The sequence below is a fragment of the Podarcis gaigeae genome, assembly GCF_964106915.1.
Source record: "Podarcis gaigeae genome assembly, chromosome: 10".
Classification (NCBI taxonomy): Eukaryota; Metazoa; Chordata; class Lepidosauria; order Squamata; family Lacertidae; genus Podarcis; species Podarcis gaigeae.
This window is the reverse complement of record NC_139686.1, coordinates 41,437,868-41,453,461: the sequence shown is the minus strand read 5'-3', so window position 1 is coordinate 41,453,461 and position 15,594 is coordinate 41,437,868. Positions and strand designations below refer to the sequence as shown.

General features: G+C 41.5%; 1 protein-coding gene across 9 annotated transcripts in view; it reads left to right on the top strand.

Moving 5' to 3' along the window:
* Positions 1–15,594, top strand: part of NAV3 (neuron navigator 3) — a 445,636-nt gene that overhangs the window by 410,430 nt on the left and 19,612 nt on the right. For 6 of the 9 annotated variants that reach the window (XM_083698859.1, XM_083698858.1, XM_083698861.1 and 3 more), the window contains 7 exons: positions 1,189–1,300; positions 3,829–3,950; positions 4,497–4,517; positions 5,669–5,841; positions 7,161–7,226; positions 9,057–9,210; positions 14,571–14,745. In XM_083698859.1, the coding sequence (XP_083554985.1) occupies positions 1,189–1,300; positions 3,829–3,950; positions 4,497–4,517; positions 5,669–5,841; positions 7,161–7,226; positions 9,057–9,210; positions 14,571–14,745 (823 nt within the window). The remainder of the gene's footprint in view (positions 1–1,188; positions 1,301–3,828; positions 3,951–4,496; positions 4,518–5,668; positions 5,842–7,160; positions 7,227–9,056; positions 9,211–14,570; positions 14,746–15,594) is intronic. The other 3 variants (XM_083698863.1, XM_083698856.1, XM_083698857.1) reach the window with 2 other exon arrangements.

Sequence of the window (15,594 nt, the reverse complement as noted above, 5' to 3'; positions counted from 1 at the left end):
GCAGAAAAGAATTGGCAGGATCCTCCATTGAAAAGTGCAGATGGATGAATGAATGCTGCTCAAATTGATGGGTAGAATGTTTATGTATATGAGATTATATTCCCCCCCTTAATTTATTTTAATGATGTATTTATTTAGTCCTGGGACCATTTTTTGAGGAGCAGGTTATTAATACTGTAAACAAAATAACTGGAAAATGAAATGAAGGCAAAGGCAAAATAACTTTTCCTTGCACACCTCTTGTTTCCAATTAAGACATGTGCGAGGATCAAGTTCATTAGCTTCTCTTGTGCTGTGACTACGTACTCAATTAGGCTGCTCCTGTAGGGATAGGTTATTTCAGGATTGTAGGATCTATTTTGTGTGCTAGTAGATCCCTAGAGTCCGTCAAGTAGGACCAGCTGGGGAGAAAAGTGGCTGGGGAAGAAGCCAGGTGCAAAGCAGTAGCTTGGCAATAATACCAAGATGGTGGTGGTAATACCCGTTACTTCCTATAAATTGAGATAACCCAAGTATATACAAGTGCAGATCTACACCAAAGTTACTACAGACCAGGGATCTACTACAAATTTACCTTCTGCCTAAGGACACACAAGTGAACCACTGTAATAATAATAATTTCTCAAAAGGAATTTCTTCCAGTTTGATCTTTTCATCTTCTATAAAGCTTCGGGCTTCCTTTCTCAAAGAGATTATAGCACTGGCACTGACTTCAATAAGCTTTCCCAGACATTTGAGCATATAAGCTTTTCTTTTTCTTCTTCCATGTTGCTGCTAAGGTCAAATTCCTTCAGTAGCTTTAATCCTCATTATATAAAATGAGAACTAGAAACAGAAATGTTAAATGCAGTTTAAATTAAAACTGTGCATTACACTTGTTAAAACCGTGCCCTGCCAAGTGAAAAGATGAGTTACATTGCTTCATTTCATAAGAAATGAAATACATTTTAATAGATGTTTGTATTATTTTCTTCAAAATTCTTGTTATGCAGTATTTTATAGAGATAAATAGCTTCTAAGCTGATGGTTCTGACATACTGTATTAGCTGAGTTGAAAAGCATACATGATGCCTAGTTTTCACCTGAATTTCACCCAAATTGCAATGCAAAAAGTGCATTTTGACCCCAATGGGGGTGGAAACCATAGTTACTCTGATACTTTTGTGACTTTTTCTACTGTTCCCAAAGGAATCAGAACTTATAGAACTACGAGAAACCATTGAAATGCTGAAAGCCCAGAACTCAGCTGCGCAGGCTGCTATTCAAGGAGCTTTGAATGGCCCAGACCACACTCATAAAGGTATGGATTGCTGCTGTTTTTTCACTGGGAACTCATTTTTGTCCCAAAGAAGTGCTAAGCTACTGGCTTTCTGTTGTTCGGAAGAATAGCCTCTCTCTCAAGTTTTGATCTAGTTGTATTTGTGGTGTTTCCACTAGTGCTGTGTGCCAAATCCTGTCCTCCAGTTTCTCGAAACATTTCTTCCTCTGCAAAGCAATATTCCATTTTTCTCCCTCTTTCCCAGAGTACTTTAGAATTCATTCTTTGGTTGGTGCAGGGTTGAGCTTACGCTATTGCTGCAAGGTGGCCATGGGTGGTGTGTGTTTTTTTCCCTTGCCATTCAGCTTCTGTCCAGCACTCTGAAGTCTGCCTGGTTGCCTGTCCTTGCTAATCTGAAAAGACCTCAGGGGAGTCCACTAAGCTTTAATTGAAGCATGGTAGCCTGAGAGTCTGGCTACCAAGTACTTAAGATTGGTACACCTATCTCTTTAATAATAAAAAAATACTGCACTTAAAAGGAATGAACAGCTATCAGATGCAAAGTAGGCAGCCTCCCCACCTTCCCATACTTACAGGAAAGCCCAACTGCTGAGGATGTCATGGGGTTTTCAGGAAACCTGGGCACCCAGGAAGGCTGCAGAGTGCAGATCACTGGAGAGACGATTGGTACAGTGAAATAAAGGACACTCACAGCAGCCCCCCTTGGCCACCTTGAAAGTAAGGTAAGCTCAAAAAAATAAATAAATAAATCCCACTGTTGAAAACTGCACTGAAAATTCCCCTCCCCTTTTGACAGTATTCTTATGCAGTTTCTTTTGTTATTAATTGATGGAGAATGGCTGGAAAACATGTAGGATAAATTTTCAGCCACAATACAAGCACAACACGTAGGCTAATAGTTATTAGAGAATTATTAGAGAATTTTCAGGACAGAACTAGTTTCCACAGCGGGAAAACTTCCATGCGTCATTTATAAACCACAGAATTATCTGACTTCTCTTGAGGAATTAGTCACTGGCTAAGGCTTGATAGCCCCTTTAATGCTGTTCTGCATGTGCACCTTGCGCATAGCAGTGGGAAAAAGTTCCAGCCAAAATAAATTAGTTTTAAGTCATACAGTCATACCTTGGAAGTCTAACAGACTCCATTCTGGAAGTCCGACGTTCAAAAACCAAAGCGTGGCTTCCAATTGGCTGCAGGAGCTTCCTGTACTCAAGCGGAAGCTGTGTCGGATGTTTGGCTTCCGAAAAATGTTCACAAACTGGAACACTCACTTCTGGGTTTGCAGCATTCGGGAGTCGATTTGTTCGGAAGCCAAGCTGTTTGTCAACAAAGGTACCGCTGTACTGCTATGTTCTTTCCACAATTCACAATTACAGATTGAACAATAAGTATAAGAGTGTTTTCATGGTAAAAGTTCTCCTGATTTTGGAAGAACTTCTGTGTTGCTTAGGTACTGATCCCCACTATCAGGGCTGTCTTACCCAGAGATGCTAGGGGTGCCAGGGCGCCAGGTTCTGGAGGGCACCAGGCGAGAGTCCGGGGAACACCGAACGAGTGTGCTGATTGAGCGAGGGTGCGTGCGCCACTCCTGCTGAGCGTTGGCTTGGTTTTTCCCCTTTAGCCTGCAGGCACCAAATTATGCAGGGCGCCAGAAAGCTAAAGAGGAAAAAACTGAGCCAACACTCGGCAGGAGCGGCGCACGCACCCTCGCTCGCCCGGTGTGCTCGCTTGCCCAATGGGTTGAGGCGCAGGTGCGCGCAGCGCCCCTCCTGCTAGCTGTCTCGTCTTCGAGCCAGGCATCAGGCACCACGGATCTCCATGGGGGCGGCTCCCCCAGCTGGCTCACCACACTTGCCTGCCTCTGCCATGCCTCGCTCAAGCAGCACTGCAGCCAGAACCTCCGCCTGCTGTGGCCACCATGGCACAAAGCGGCCAGCTGAGGCAGGAGGTGCCGCGGCCAGCCTCCACCTCTTCCCCACCAGAGAAGCTGCCCTCCAGCCGCTGCTGCCTCCTCTAGCCCCACAAAGCTGGGCTCGTTGCTGGCAGCACCATCCCATCCCAAGAGGCTCCCTCCGCCGCTGCTGGCGTTCCCTCCCTAAAAAAAGGTCAACAACTCTGGGGAAAGGGGGGGAGGGGACGCCAGAGGGATCTTTGCACCATGGCACCGGATATGTTTAAGACGGCCCTGCCCGCTATCTGGTTGTCCAGGGTACTTGCTTTTTCCCATGCTGGTTGTTTCCACTCCACATGAAAGACACTGGCTAGGGAGATGGTGGAGACCAAATAGGTGGCTTCTACACTGAGAATGAGTGTCCCACCAGAAAGAAGATTTTCCATAGTCATTTCTACAAGTAACATTTTATTTGCGTTTCCCTTTGGAATCCTATTCAGCTTCCACCAGAGCACTCAGTTTTAGTGGGATTAGGCATTCCATGACATTTTTAAACTCTAGAAAGGGGGGTCCCTTGGGAATTAAGGCACTTCCATATTTTATTATTATTATTATTATTATTATTATTATTATTATTATTATTATTATTTTATAGATCTACGAATAAGGCGGCAACATTCCTCCGAAAGTGTTTCCAGCATCAACAGTGGCACCAGCCATTCAAGTATGGGCAGTGGTAATGATGCTGATTCAAAGAAAAAGAAAAAGAAAAACTGGGTAAGTGCTCTAGAGATCTAAATGCATCGAATAGACTTTTATATGGCTTCCTTCTTCATAGATAACACAACGGCGCATACAAATAACCCTTATAGTGGTGCCCTTCTGTATAATTAGCTGTTGATAATACTGTGGCTAGATAAATATGGATTTGTTTGCACCTAGTGAATTATGAGCATTGGCAAACAAAATATATTCAGATCGATGTGTAAGCATGTGAAAGCTTAGATAGATAGATAGATAGATAGATAGATAGATAGATAGATAGATAGATACAGTTTTCTCACTCATTCTATAAAATAGGTCAACTGTCTGGAATGCTTTAGAAAGAAAGCCAATGGAAATGTTTTAAAGATGGATAAATATAAAGTCTTTGATTTGAGAAGAACATACACCTATCACAAGGGCTTCAGATTTTAGTGAAATAATGGAAAATTTACTTTTGTTGTTTAAAATATGTTTATTACGCAGGTAATATTTTAAAAATACTGATTCCAACTTCATTCCCTTGATTTGTAATTGCACACTCTTTCATGTTTCTGCAAGGTGAACTCTAGAGGAAGTGAGGTGAATATAAATCCCTGGAAAATTTGGCATGCATCTCAAAGAACTCTATCTTGGCATGATTGCTATTCATTTTGGCAGTAGGCTTTTGTACCCTTCTAAAACAAATTATTCTTTATGTCTCCTTAGTTTTTTCTCTATTCATTTTACCTCCAACTTTGAAATCTAGAAAGGGGGAGTGTCGCCAAAATCCATTTCTTTCTTATTAGAACTCATAAAGTAGAATGAATATAAATTATGGTAACTCAATCAGTACTTACACTCCCTGCTCTTGAAGTAATATTCATAGAACAAAGTGATTATGTGCTCCAATGTTTAGTAGAAGAAACATTTGGGTAATCAAAGCAACTATTTGGGGGAGGGGGGGAACACACTTCCCCCCTCTGTATTAATAACTTGTGTGTTCGTAAGACGCTTTTGACAACTCGAAAATAACTGCATAGTGCTCAGTGCATCCATAACGTTTGCCATCTCTACTCCTGAAATAAATGGCTCTTTGGCTATTCTGTCCCTTTCAATAATGGATAAAAAAACTTCTAGAGCAAAAAAAAGCAGTGCTTATGCATATGAACTTGCTTCTTTAAAACAGAACTGCAGCAAATACCTCCTCTTTCCCCAACCCTTTCAGCTTCTTGTCAGCAAAAAGGCAAGCATCATATAACAGCTTAAAATATGCTTATTTCTGATCCATGCTACTGTAGAAATAATAGGGTCAAACTTCTAAAGGAAAAAAAAACAATTTTGTATAAATGATGCACAAAATCACATTGATTGGAATGTCTTCTGAAAGTCAATAATTTTTAAACAATGTGGCTATTTAAGACCAGTCACCTTAATGGGAATGTCAGAGGAATGGGATTTCCACAGGAGGTGTAGGGTTTTAAATGAGCATCTGTTTAGCTGTACCACTTGATCCTGTACCTTTTCCATAGCGTTCAATGTTTGCGCTGTGCTCACTTGATTTTTAAAAAAGCACTCTATTGTGTTCTTAAAGATACTGTGTTGCACATGTTAATACCCTGCTTAATCTATACACTTAACCACAGGCAGTGGCTAGATTAGCATCTGCAAACTAACTTTTCAACAAAACGTAAAGTGAACCAAATGATCAGAGATAATCCAAATAAATCTTAATTTTCTTTCTTCTTTCCTAGCTAAGAAGTTCATTCAAACAGGCCTTTGGGAAGAAGAAGTCCACAAAGCCTCCTTCCTCACATTCTGATATAGAAGAAGTCACAGATTCATCTCTTCCATCCTCACCCAAGTTACCCCACAGTTCCGGAGATTGTGGGTCTACATCAATAAAGCCATCCCAATCGGCATCCGCGTATGTTTTCCCTCTTTCTTAGAGAACAGCCATTTGTTAAAGAAGTAATATTCAAAATAGTGATTGATATTTCAGAAATACTGCCTCTCAACTTTCAATTCTATACTTCCATTACTTGTTGCCTCTCGACCACTCTCTCAGTTAAGACCTTAATTTGCTGTTTAGAAAATTATCCCTTGGAAAATGTTACTTATCATCCTGTGCGTAGCTGTATTCAAACTGCACAGAGAGGAACTCTTGCTTCCATTGCTTTTCCACTTCATGCTACCTTGAAAAAAGCATTGATCCTGCATTCTTTTCCTTTCCATGTTTTCTTGGTGAGGGGAGACATACCTGGCTCATGACTGTTCTCTGCCATTTTCCTTTCCTGCCCCCAAGGCACCTCTGCACCATATATATACATGTGTGTGCATATGTATAATGTCAGCTAAAAGACTATTGAATGCATCTTTCTAAGTTTTTGTGACAGAGCCCGTTTCATCCAATGCATAAAGTGTCATTGGATGTTATTCATGCATACAAACAAATAAATTGGTATATGAAAACACACACAAACATAAAAAGAGGAGAGGTCAAGGGCACAACAATTCAAGAGAAGATGTGTCACATTACTGTACAAAATACACGAGGAAACAAGCTCAAGGCAACAGGGTAAAAGATGAAATCAGAGAGCATGTCTTCCAGTCCAAACAATTAATGAACTAGCAAAACGAGAAGACCCGTGTCAAAAAATACTTAAGCACTTCCTGTAGTGAGCCAGCTAATTCTTTATCAAGTTTCATTGTTACCACCACAGAATGCACATGCCTATTCTTGTTAGATGCTTGCAATTCCAATTAGCTAAGGTTTTGATAATCAAGTTACATCCTAAAGGCACAGCCAATAGTGCTTGGTGCTTGCAGGGTGTTCTGTGGCTTGGCCAGTCAAAATATAATATATTCTCAAAAATATTATTGCATCTAAACATCTGCTTTCCCAAATGATGTGTCTGGTTTTGCCTCCTAGTCCTCAAGTGAAGCATTTTAAAATGAGACTGGAGCAGACTGGAGTGCATTGCCAGTCTTTTTATTTGCAGTCTGCCTATAGTACTTGGGATAAATGAAATCTATGTAAGCTTTGGCATATTTTGCTTCTTTGATTTATCATTCCATTCACACCTTCCACAAAAAAATCATTGTATTTTCATTCTGCTGTGCAGTGTGCTCCTTTTGTTTTTGTTTTTTTAGTTTGTTTCTTCCCTTGGACCTGATCTCATTTTCTAAACCATTTCCTTTACTTTCTGTCACTTGCATCTGTCTGTCTATTGCGTGTATATGCAGGTCATCCCAAATCTGGGCTCCAAAGAAAAGGCAAAACGGCCACGTGATCTACAAACATAGATCCCGGTAAACTGGCATGTGCGGCTTGGATTTACATGTCTAAGAACTAGACTGAAGTGGCCCATTTGCCCTATCAATAGGCATTTGTAGTCATTCCATGAAAAATATAAAACATTATAGCACTATCATACTGGATGTACACTAACATGTAATAATGTATGAGTGGGTGGTGGGCCTGTAGCCCGCATCAGTTCCAGCATGGCTAGAGGTCACCAATGATTGTATGGTGGAGGGCCATAGGATGCACATCCTTGATATCTAATATGTGGTACTGAAAAATTTGAGCAGTGTAGATAGATATTGTTCTAGCTTAGCACAGCTGTCACCCAAAGGACATGTTTCTATATGTTCATGTAGGAAAAAATGGCGGATTTAAAAACTGAATTATCTTAATATGTCTCTCACATGGTTTCAGAAAAGGGGGGATGATCAAGATTCACTTGCAAGGGCTTCTCATAATATTTTGCAACATGCATTTTTCCCCCCCATTTGCTTGTGGAAAACTATGTATGGAAGAAAATAGGGAGCCTCTTTGCCACTGAGCTATTGGATTGTGATTATATCCTCTTTCATAGCAAAAGAAAATAGCATCAAGGCAGAGTAGAGTAGAGAACTCCACTTTTAAAAAATGTATCACTCTGTCTCCACATATAAGTTGTTTTGCCTTTGCAGTTAGTCAGGAAAAAATATTTATATGGATAATATCATCTGTTCTGCACCTTAGTACATATTTCTCTCAAATGTGGAAATTGTAAGGGAATGTGACACTTCAGTGGACTATACAGCCACGTGGAAACCATTGCTCCTGCAATGGTCTGGGACAAGCAACAAGCATCCCTGGTTTCTCTCTTTGCTGATGGAGAGCCCACATGATGGGACTGTTCCATATGATGAGTTCCCTCTTTGTGGCTTTCACTATGTGGAATCTCTGCCAAAGGGAAGCATTTCTCAGTAGTCTTCACAAGACTGTTTCCTATGTTCCAGCAGCTGTGTGAAGACTGCTGAGAAACTCTTCCCTTAGGGGAAGTGATTACTTGCATTTTTGAAATACTGATCATAGATCAAATTCCATAGCATTTGTTACACCAGCCATCACCTTAAATATAATAATATAGGGCTAGCCAATATGGTGCTGTCCAAATGTTGTTACTATAATAACTCCCATCATTTCTTATCTTTAGCCCTGTTGTCTGGGGCTAATATGGAAGGACAGCAGCATCTGGCGGGTGCCATGTTTGCCAACCTTGCCGTAATATATCAGTGGAAATGGTTCCTATATTCAGCTAGAAGTCAGGGGTTGAGTAGTCAAGTAACAGCTACCAGATGTGGAGTAATCAAGAGATAACAATGTGTGGGTAAAGCAGCCCTATACTTTTGCATTATACTTTACAGAGAACATTGCAAAGCTAAACTAACTTCATTTCAGCTCCAATACTTTAATTTTAATCGCTGCTATTTTGGAAGATAGTTAACAATTGCATTGTTTTCATGAAACGTTACATAAAGCTGCTACTGTTTTGGCAAAAAAACACACATCCCTTCTCTACTTTGGGAGGAGTGAAATAACCATGCATAATAATTACACTTTGTACAAAAAGAAAATGTTAGGAAAGCTATAAAGGCAAGCTTATAATTTTATCTGGACATTTTCCCCCCTTTTCATGTTTTTAAATTGAACCCATTCATGTAATTTTGATGAAATTCTCCGTCCTGCTCCTAGAGAGCTACCAGCAGCAACCCTTTTTCTGTTCTTTGATACAGAATAATAGCACATTGCCTTCAGAAGCGAACGTTCCTTTAATCTTCTGCCTCTCTACCTTTTCCAATTCTTTTTAGGATCTGCGAATGCACAGAGGCAGAGGCTGAAATAATTCTGCAGCTGAAAAATGAGCTCAGGGAAAAAGAGCTCAAGTTAACAGACATCCGTCTTGAGGCCCTCAGCTCAGCACACCATCTTGACCAGATTCGGGAAGCCATGAACCGCATGCAGGTCAGCATTACTCACAAAAGCCATTTCCACAAATCCCTGCTGCAGTCATCATGGGCTGAACATAGGCATGGAATGGGATCAATAGAAATAATGTAGCTGAGATTTTAGTGGGATTGAAAAATAATGTAATAAGTAACCGAATTAGACCGTTAGATTTATGCCTCTCTTTAAAAGGTACTATTTAGCTTAGTGTCCCTGTCTCAGTTATTGGCAGTGATCCCCTATAATTGTCTTTTCCACTGCAAAATGCTAGTAAGAGATAACCTACTCAGAAAAGAATCTGAGAGGCTTCTGTAGCTTTAAAAGAGTGTTTGCTGCTTCAGTAAGAATTACATCAAATTTTCAGGGCAGCTGAAGGTCTTCATTTGCCTCTTAATTCCTTGGTCCTACCATTTCCCATTTTGCTATTTTATTCTGTAACATTTTTTTTCTAATGGTCAAGCTTCCAAGCTCGTAAACAGAGTCACAAAGTCTAGGACATAGGTAGGCAAACTAAGGCCTGGGGACGGTCCAGGAATCAGCGTGTTTTTACATGAGTAGAATGTGTCCTTTTATTTAAAATGCATCTCCGGGTTATTCGTTGGGCATAGGAATTCGTTCATTCCCCTCACCCCCCCAAAATATATATATATATATATAATCCGCTCCCCCGTAAGATCTGAGGGACAGTGGACCGGCCCCCTGCTGAAAAAGTTTGCTGACCCCTGGTCTAGGAGATGCAAATGGTCATCCTCTACAGGGATTGATAAAATGAACTAGCTGCTACACTGTTTTCCCAACATTTTCCCCTGTGGAGTCATGCAAGGAAATTAAGACCCAATTCCTGACACTAGAAATATATTTCTTTGAACTCAGCAGAGCTTGTAAGTAATTATATGTATGTACCCAGTCCCTGAGTATTAAAATCAAATAGGCAGCTTTGTTTTACTTGAAGATGTTGGTTCCTGTTAATGTTATGCTTCTGAAAAAGAAACTTCAATCTTCTCTTTATTGTTTCACCTATCATGCAATTTAGAGTGTTTGCTGGGATTGCAGCAATATGGTTAAAGTGTCAAATTAAAGCACCCTGTACAAAGTTTTGCTGAAAAATTAGTGTAACTCAGAAGTGGATAATTGGTTGCCTTCAAGACTACAGTTCCCATCAACCCAAACGGCTTGGCCAGGAATGATGGGAGTTGTAGTTTAGCAACATCTGGAAGGCTATAGATTGGTCACTGCTGATTTATCCCAATGAAAGGACAAAAAACAAACCAGTTGATTGGTGAGCTAAGCTGTTGTGATGCTGTAGAACTGTAGGTTTCTGGCTGTTGTGTTTTTAAATGAGTACGTGCAAGTTGTAAAAATGGTCATGTGAAACACATTAGGAGCCTCAACAGGTAGAAAGGACACATTGCTGATTAGAATGCTAACGCCTAAGAGGAGGGTCAGACTGATCCATTTGTAACTTTCAGCACAGGTGATAGGAAGGGCTTGATAGTAGTAAAACAAGCAAGAGACTAATATGCAGTGGCGTAGCGTGGGGGGTGCCAGGGGTGCCGGCCGCACCGGGCGCAACTTGGGCGGGGGGCGCACTCGCACTAGCAGCTCTCTGCCCCTACTAAAATCCACGGGTTAGGGAGCCCGCGCTCGCTCGGCTTGGCGAGGAGGTCGCAGAAGGGGGAGAGCAAAGCCTTCTGCCATGGGCAAAAAAAGGAGAGGAAGCCGGGCGGGCGGGCGGGCTGGCTGGCTGGTGGGGGTCTGGCTGCGCCTGCTGCTGCCGTTGCCGCTGCTGCCGGGCTTTGACAGCTTGGCGAAGCGGAGGGAGAGGAGCTGTATGGTAATTGCTGCTCTCTCTCCACTGGCCGCCTGGGTAGTGAGCCGAGCTGAGCGGAGCCGGGAGTCTGGCGAGGGGGCGGGAAGAGACTTTTCCCCCTTTTTTCTACCTCGCCTGGTCAAAAAGGAGAGCGGAGTCTCCTCAGGGCGCCCTCAGGCAGGGCAGGGCAAGGCAAGCAGAGCGAGGAGGAGAGAGAGGGGAAGGGGGGGGAAGCAGCCAGGAAACAACGCGGTGTGGAGGGGGAATCAATTAAGGAGAGAAAGCGAAAAGCCTTGGAGAAAGGGAAAAAAGGAAAGAAAAGAGGCAGCTCCGGGAGAGCGCGGGGGAAAGAGAAGCCTCGCTGCTGCTGCTTGGGAGAGTAAATTACTGTACTTGCCTTGCCCCGGGTTAGGGGGCGCAAATTACTTGCCTTGCCCCGGGTTAGGGGGCGCAAATTACTTGCCTTGCCCTGGGTGCTGATAACCCACGCTACGCCGCTGCTAATATGGCTGGTAAACAGAAACCGGAAGCAGCGACTACTATGGCTTGAAGACAGAGGTCCATTATATTTTACACATACCAAGTTTATATTTGTTAATAATATTATTTGGTGTGGTTGGCATGCTGCATCTTCTGCTTTCCACATCGTGAAACTGCCTCCTGAGTACTTGGATTATTTTGGGGTGGTAGATTTCCCCCATAATATTTGGAACAGTTGCATTGTGTTTGTAAAGGACACGCTGTTTCAAGGTGTCGTTTGTCCAGCCAAGCAGACAAGGGGTGCCAAAATGTCTGAGTGAATTGGAGGCAATCTAGATATGACTTTAAAAGTGCCTTTGCATTTAATGTGCAGGTTTTAAAAATGCAAATAACATCAATTTGGTGTGGGTGGGTGTTTTAATACTGGACTAGAGTAGGCAGGAATGGGGAATTTAACTCTTTCCTCCTCTGTTGCTGCTGTCTTCTCTTTTACATTAAGAAGACAAACCCCATGGTCACCAGTGGTTTTCTTTATTGTGTTGCATATTTAATTGTGTTTTGTTTTGCTTCGTTTTATTCTGTGAGCCACTTTGAGAGGGCTGTGGCTTGAAAGGTGGATTAAAAATCCACATATAATAAAACTGGGGCATTTTAACTGTTCACCACGGCCTGATTCTTTATCTTAAACATTTTTCCAACCTACCACTATAGTGTAAGGACACATTTAGTGTTTGGCTTGCAACCACAACAGAACTGAGCAGTTCTGTTCAAATCAAAAAGACAGCAAGCTGTGGGTCATATAATAAGCAATGGCATATAAACCAGGAAGGCGAAGCAGAAGTGTTCTGGGCCTTCACAAATAGCAGCAAAGATTCTAATACTAGGCGAAGCAAAACCATCAGAAACAGTTTCAGCAACTACTTTGAAATGCTGTCAAGGGACACATGGTATGTTTTTCAAAGCTACATCAATAATAAGATAATGCAGTGTTGCTATAGAACAGGGTTGAGTTTTACTAACTTTGGAGGGGAGTGATCACTTAGGAATCTAGGAAGTTGCCTAGCACACAGGATATGTTTATTTGTGTATGTGTGTGTGTATAATCTCAAACACACAGGCACACAGCACCCTTCCTAAACTGATCAATATACATTAGCTGGGGGTGGGGTTATCATCTAGTGCCGTGTGACCTTCTTCTCTGCTGCTGCCATCAAAATTGAGAGAGTCTTGGAGGACCACTAAACTGGACCTTACTTTATGGATTTCTTCCATTTCCCAAAAACTATTGCAAGGAGTTGTGCAATTTTGTAGCAAATTTAACAGTCACCATAGCAATCTGGTGCTTGGCAGTGCTGCAATTTTCCAACTGCTTAATTAGCTCCTTGCTTAATTGACCCTTTAATTTTGCTTAGCTGTCATTTTTAGCCCTCCACATCCTATTTTTACTTCCTCTTAACTTTGAAAATGTTAATGCAGGGTTTCTGTAAAAGGCTAGAGCATCAGCATACAGCTTAATCGGAAATTTGCACTTGTTTTTAGTTTGGTCTGAGGAATTCACAACTACCTGTGTTTCTGAAATATACTCAGAGTCGAGAGTGGATTTCATGCTCTTTATTCAGCTCATAGTGGTGAGGAGGAATGAAAGTTTCCCAAAAATATCTGCTTTATATTCTTTATTTACACAATGGGCTGCACGTGATTGGCTAATTCCGGGATTCTCCTGTAGGCCAATCAGGTTGTGGATTCACTTCCACCTGGAGCTGGATTGGGTGGCTCCTGTGGACCAATCATACTGCTGCATTGTTCTAGGACCAATCCGATTGCTGCATTCTGAATCCTATTGTTCTAGGACCAATCAGACTGCTGCATTTTGGATCCTATTGTTCTAGGACCAATCAGACTGCTGCATTTTGGATCCTATTCAGCTCAGTACATAACAGTTTCCATGCTATTGTTGTACATTTGGTAATCACTCAACACTGCATAAGATTTAACTAGGAATGTGACATTCCTTTGGCATCTTGGTTCTTTTATTACTGACTGTGAAACATCCCCAATCACAAGAACAGCCAAATGTATCCTCTTTAAAGATGTTTTCTATGCCCGGACAATGGATCTGGCCCTCCTGTTCCCTGCCATGTGATTAACGGCATGAGTGAATGCCTGAAAAAGGCTTATTTGTGTTTTGATCCAGAGATACTTGTCCATTACTGTACAGTGGTACCTTGGGTTAAGAATTTAATTCATTACGGAGGTCCATTCTTAACCTGAAACTGTTCTTAACCTGAGGTACCACTTTAGCTAATGGGGCCTCCCACTGCCACTGCGCGATTTCTGTTCTCATCCTGAGGTAAAGTTCTTAACGTGAGGTACTATTTATGGGTTAGCAGAGTCTGTAACCTGTAGTGTCTGTAACCCGAGGTGTCTGTAACCCAAGGTACTACTGTATTGTGAAACTGCCCATGTAGTAGTAGGAATAGAATTCTAAAACATACATCATAGAGATCTAGAAATGGTTGATTTCAATGTTCCAGTGTGTGTGTGGTGGCAAAATATGATATGTCATGATTTTAAATGAGTGTGTATGAATCAACACTTATCTCCCGGCATGCAGAAAGTTGACGAAGCATTTCTCTGCAATATGTTGAACTTGATTTTGTGCCATTGTAGCACTATTCTGGCCAGCCATGCTACGCTGCTGATGCTGGTCTAGCATTTACTGCAGTATTAATAGACTCTGACAGCCAGGAGACCTTTGGAATATGTGCAAATGTGAAGTACATGTGCATTCATTTAAACTGCCACCTAGATGCAGCCTAACTTGAGTTTACGGGATCTGATTTTATGTTGTCTATTTGCCATGGAATTAGAGAGGTAAAATTGTATAGTGCACGCAACAGTTTTGTGGCATATTCCAAAGATGACAACAACTTAAAGTTCCAGTGGATGTACCATACCATAGAAAATGCTGCATTTCCGATAAGTAGTTTTCTAGCTAACAAATTATGCATATCCATAATGCACCCAGCGGTATTAAATGCCCCGTTCCTCACCTTAAAATGTTGATTTCTTGTGTTTTAAATGCTAGAATGAGATTGAGATATTGAAAGCAGAAAATGATCGCTTGAAGGCAGAGACTGGAAACACTGCAAAGCCAGGCCGCCCATGCTCAGAGTCCTCAAGCAGCACATCGTCCTCCTCTTCGCGACAATCTTTAGGTCTCTCTCTGAATAACTTGAACATCACTGATTCAGTGACATCAGGTAAATCCATGTTGTTATTGCTTTAATTTGCCCTACCAGATCAGTTCAACTGCCCTACCAGATCATTTTGTTTGCATGTGCACATGCAGTTCTTGTCAAACTGTGTAGAAATCTAGTTAATCCTAAATTTTGAAAGTTGTTCACTATTTATTTAATTGTTTGTTTTATTAAATTTGTACACCACTCTTCATCTGAAGATCTCAGGGTGGTTGACAACATAAAAATACAAAATAAAAACACAAAATGCATGATAAGAACAAGAACAAAACACAAACCCATAAACCCCCTCTCCCACACTACCAGTGTGCTGGGGTAATATGGTAACGCCCAGGTGGGAGATAAAGAGTTCTGGGAGACAGTGTCATCTGCTCCTGGAGACAGCTTGAGAATATTCTCTACCACTTGTTTGTAAAACCACCTTGGTTGCCTTGGCAGAAAGGTGGTATTTAAATGCAGAAAAAATGATGCCTAGGAAAAGGATGTGTGGTGCACTTAGTATACATATTTACATTTACCAATATTTGTAATTGTGTTTTGGTGTTTTATTGTTCAGTTCTGCAAATGTTAAAATAAAGGCTTGTCACTAGCCCTGTAGGTTCTTCTACCACTAGTTGTTTTCTGCCATGTCTGAGACTTTAAAGGGTGACAGCAGCACAGGGTTGACTCCAAGGCTTCAGACTCTTTGGCAGGTGACCTTGGATTCAACCCCCAAAATAGTCTCTTATTTAAAGTCGCAGGTGATGCATTGGAGTTTCAAACTTGCAGGAAAACCCTAGAATGGAATGGAACAGGCACCATCTGTTTTTATATCTTAAAAAGTATAGATGTTCTGAAGTATAAAAAGCAACC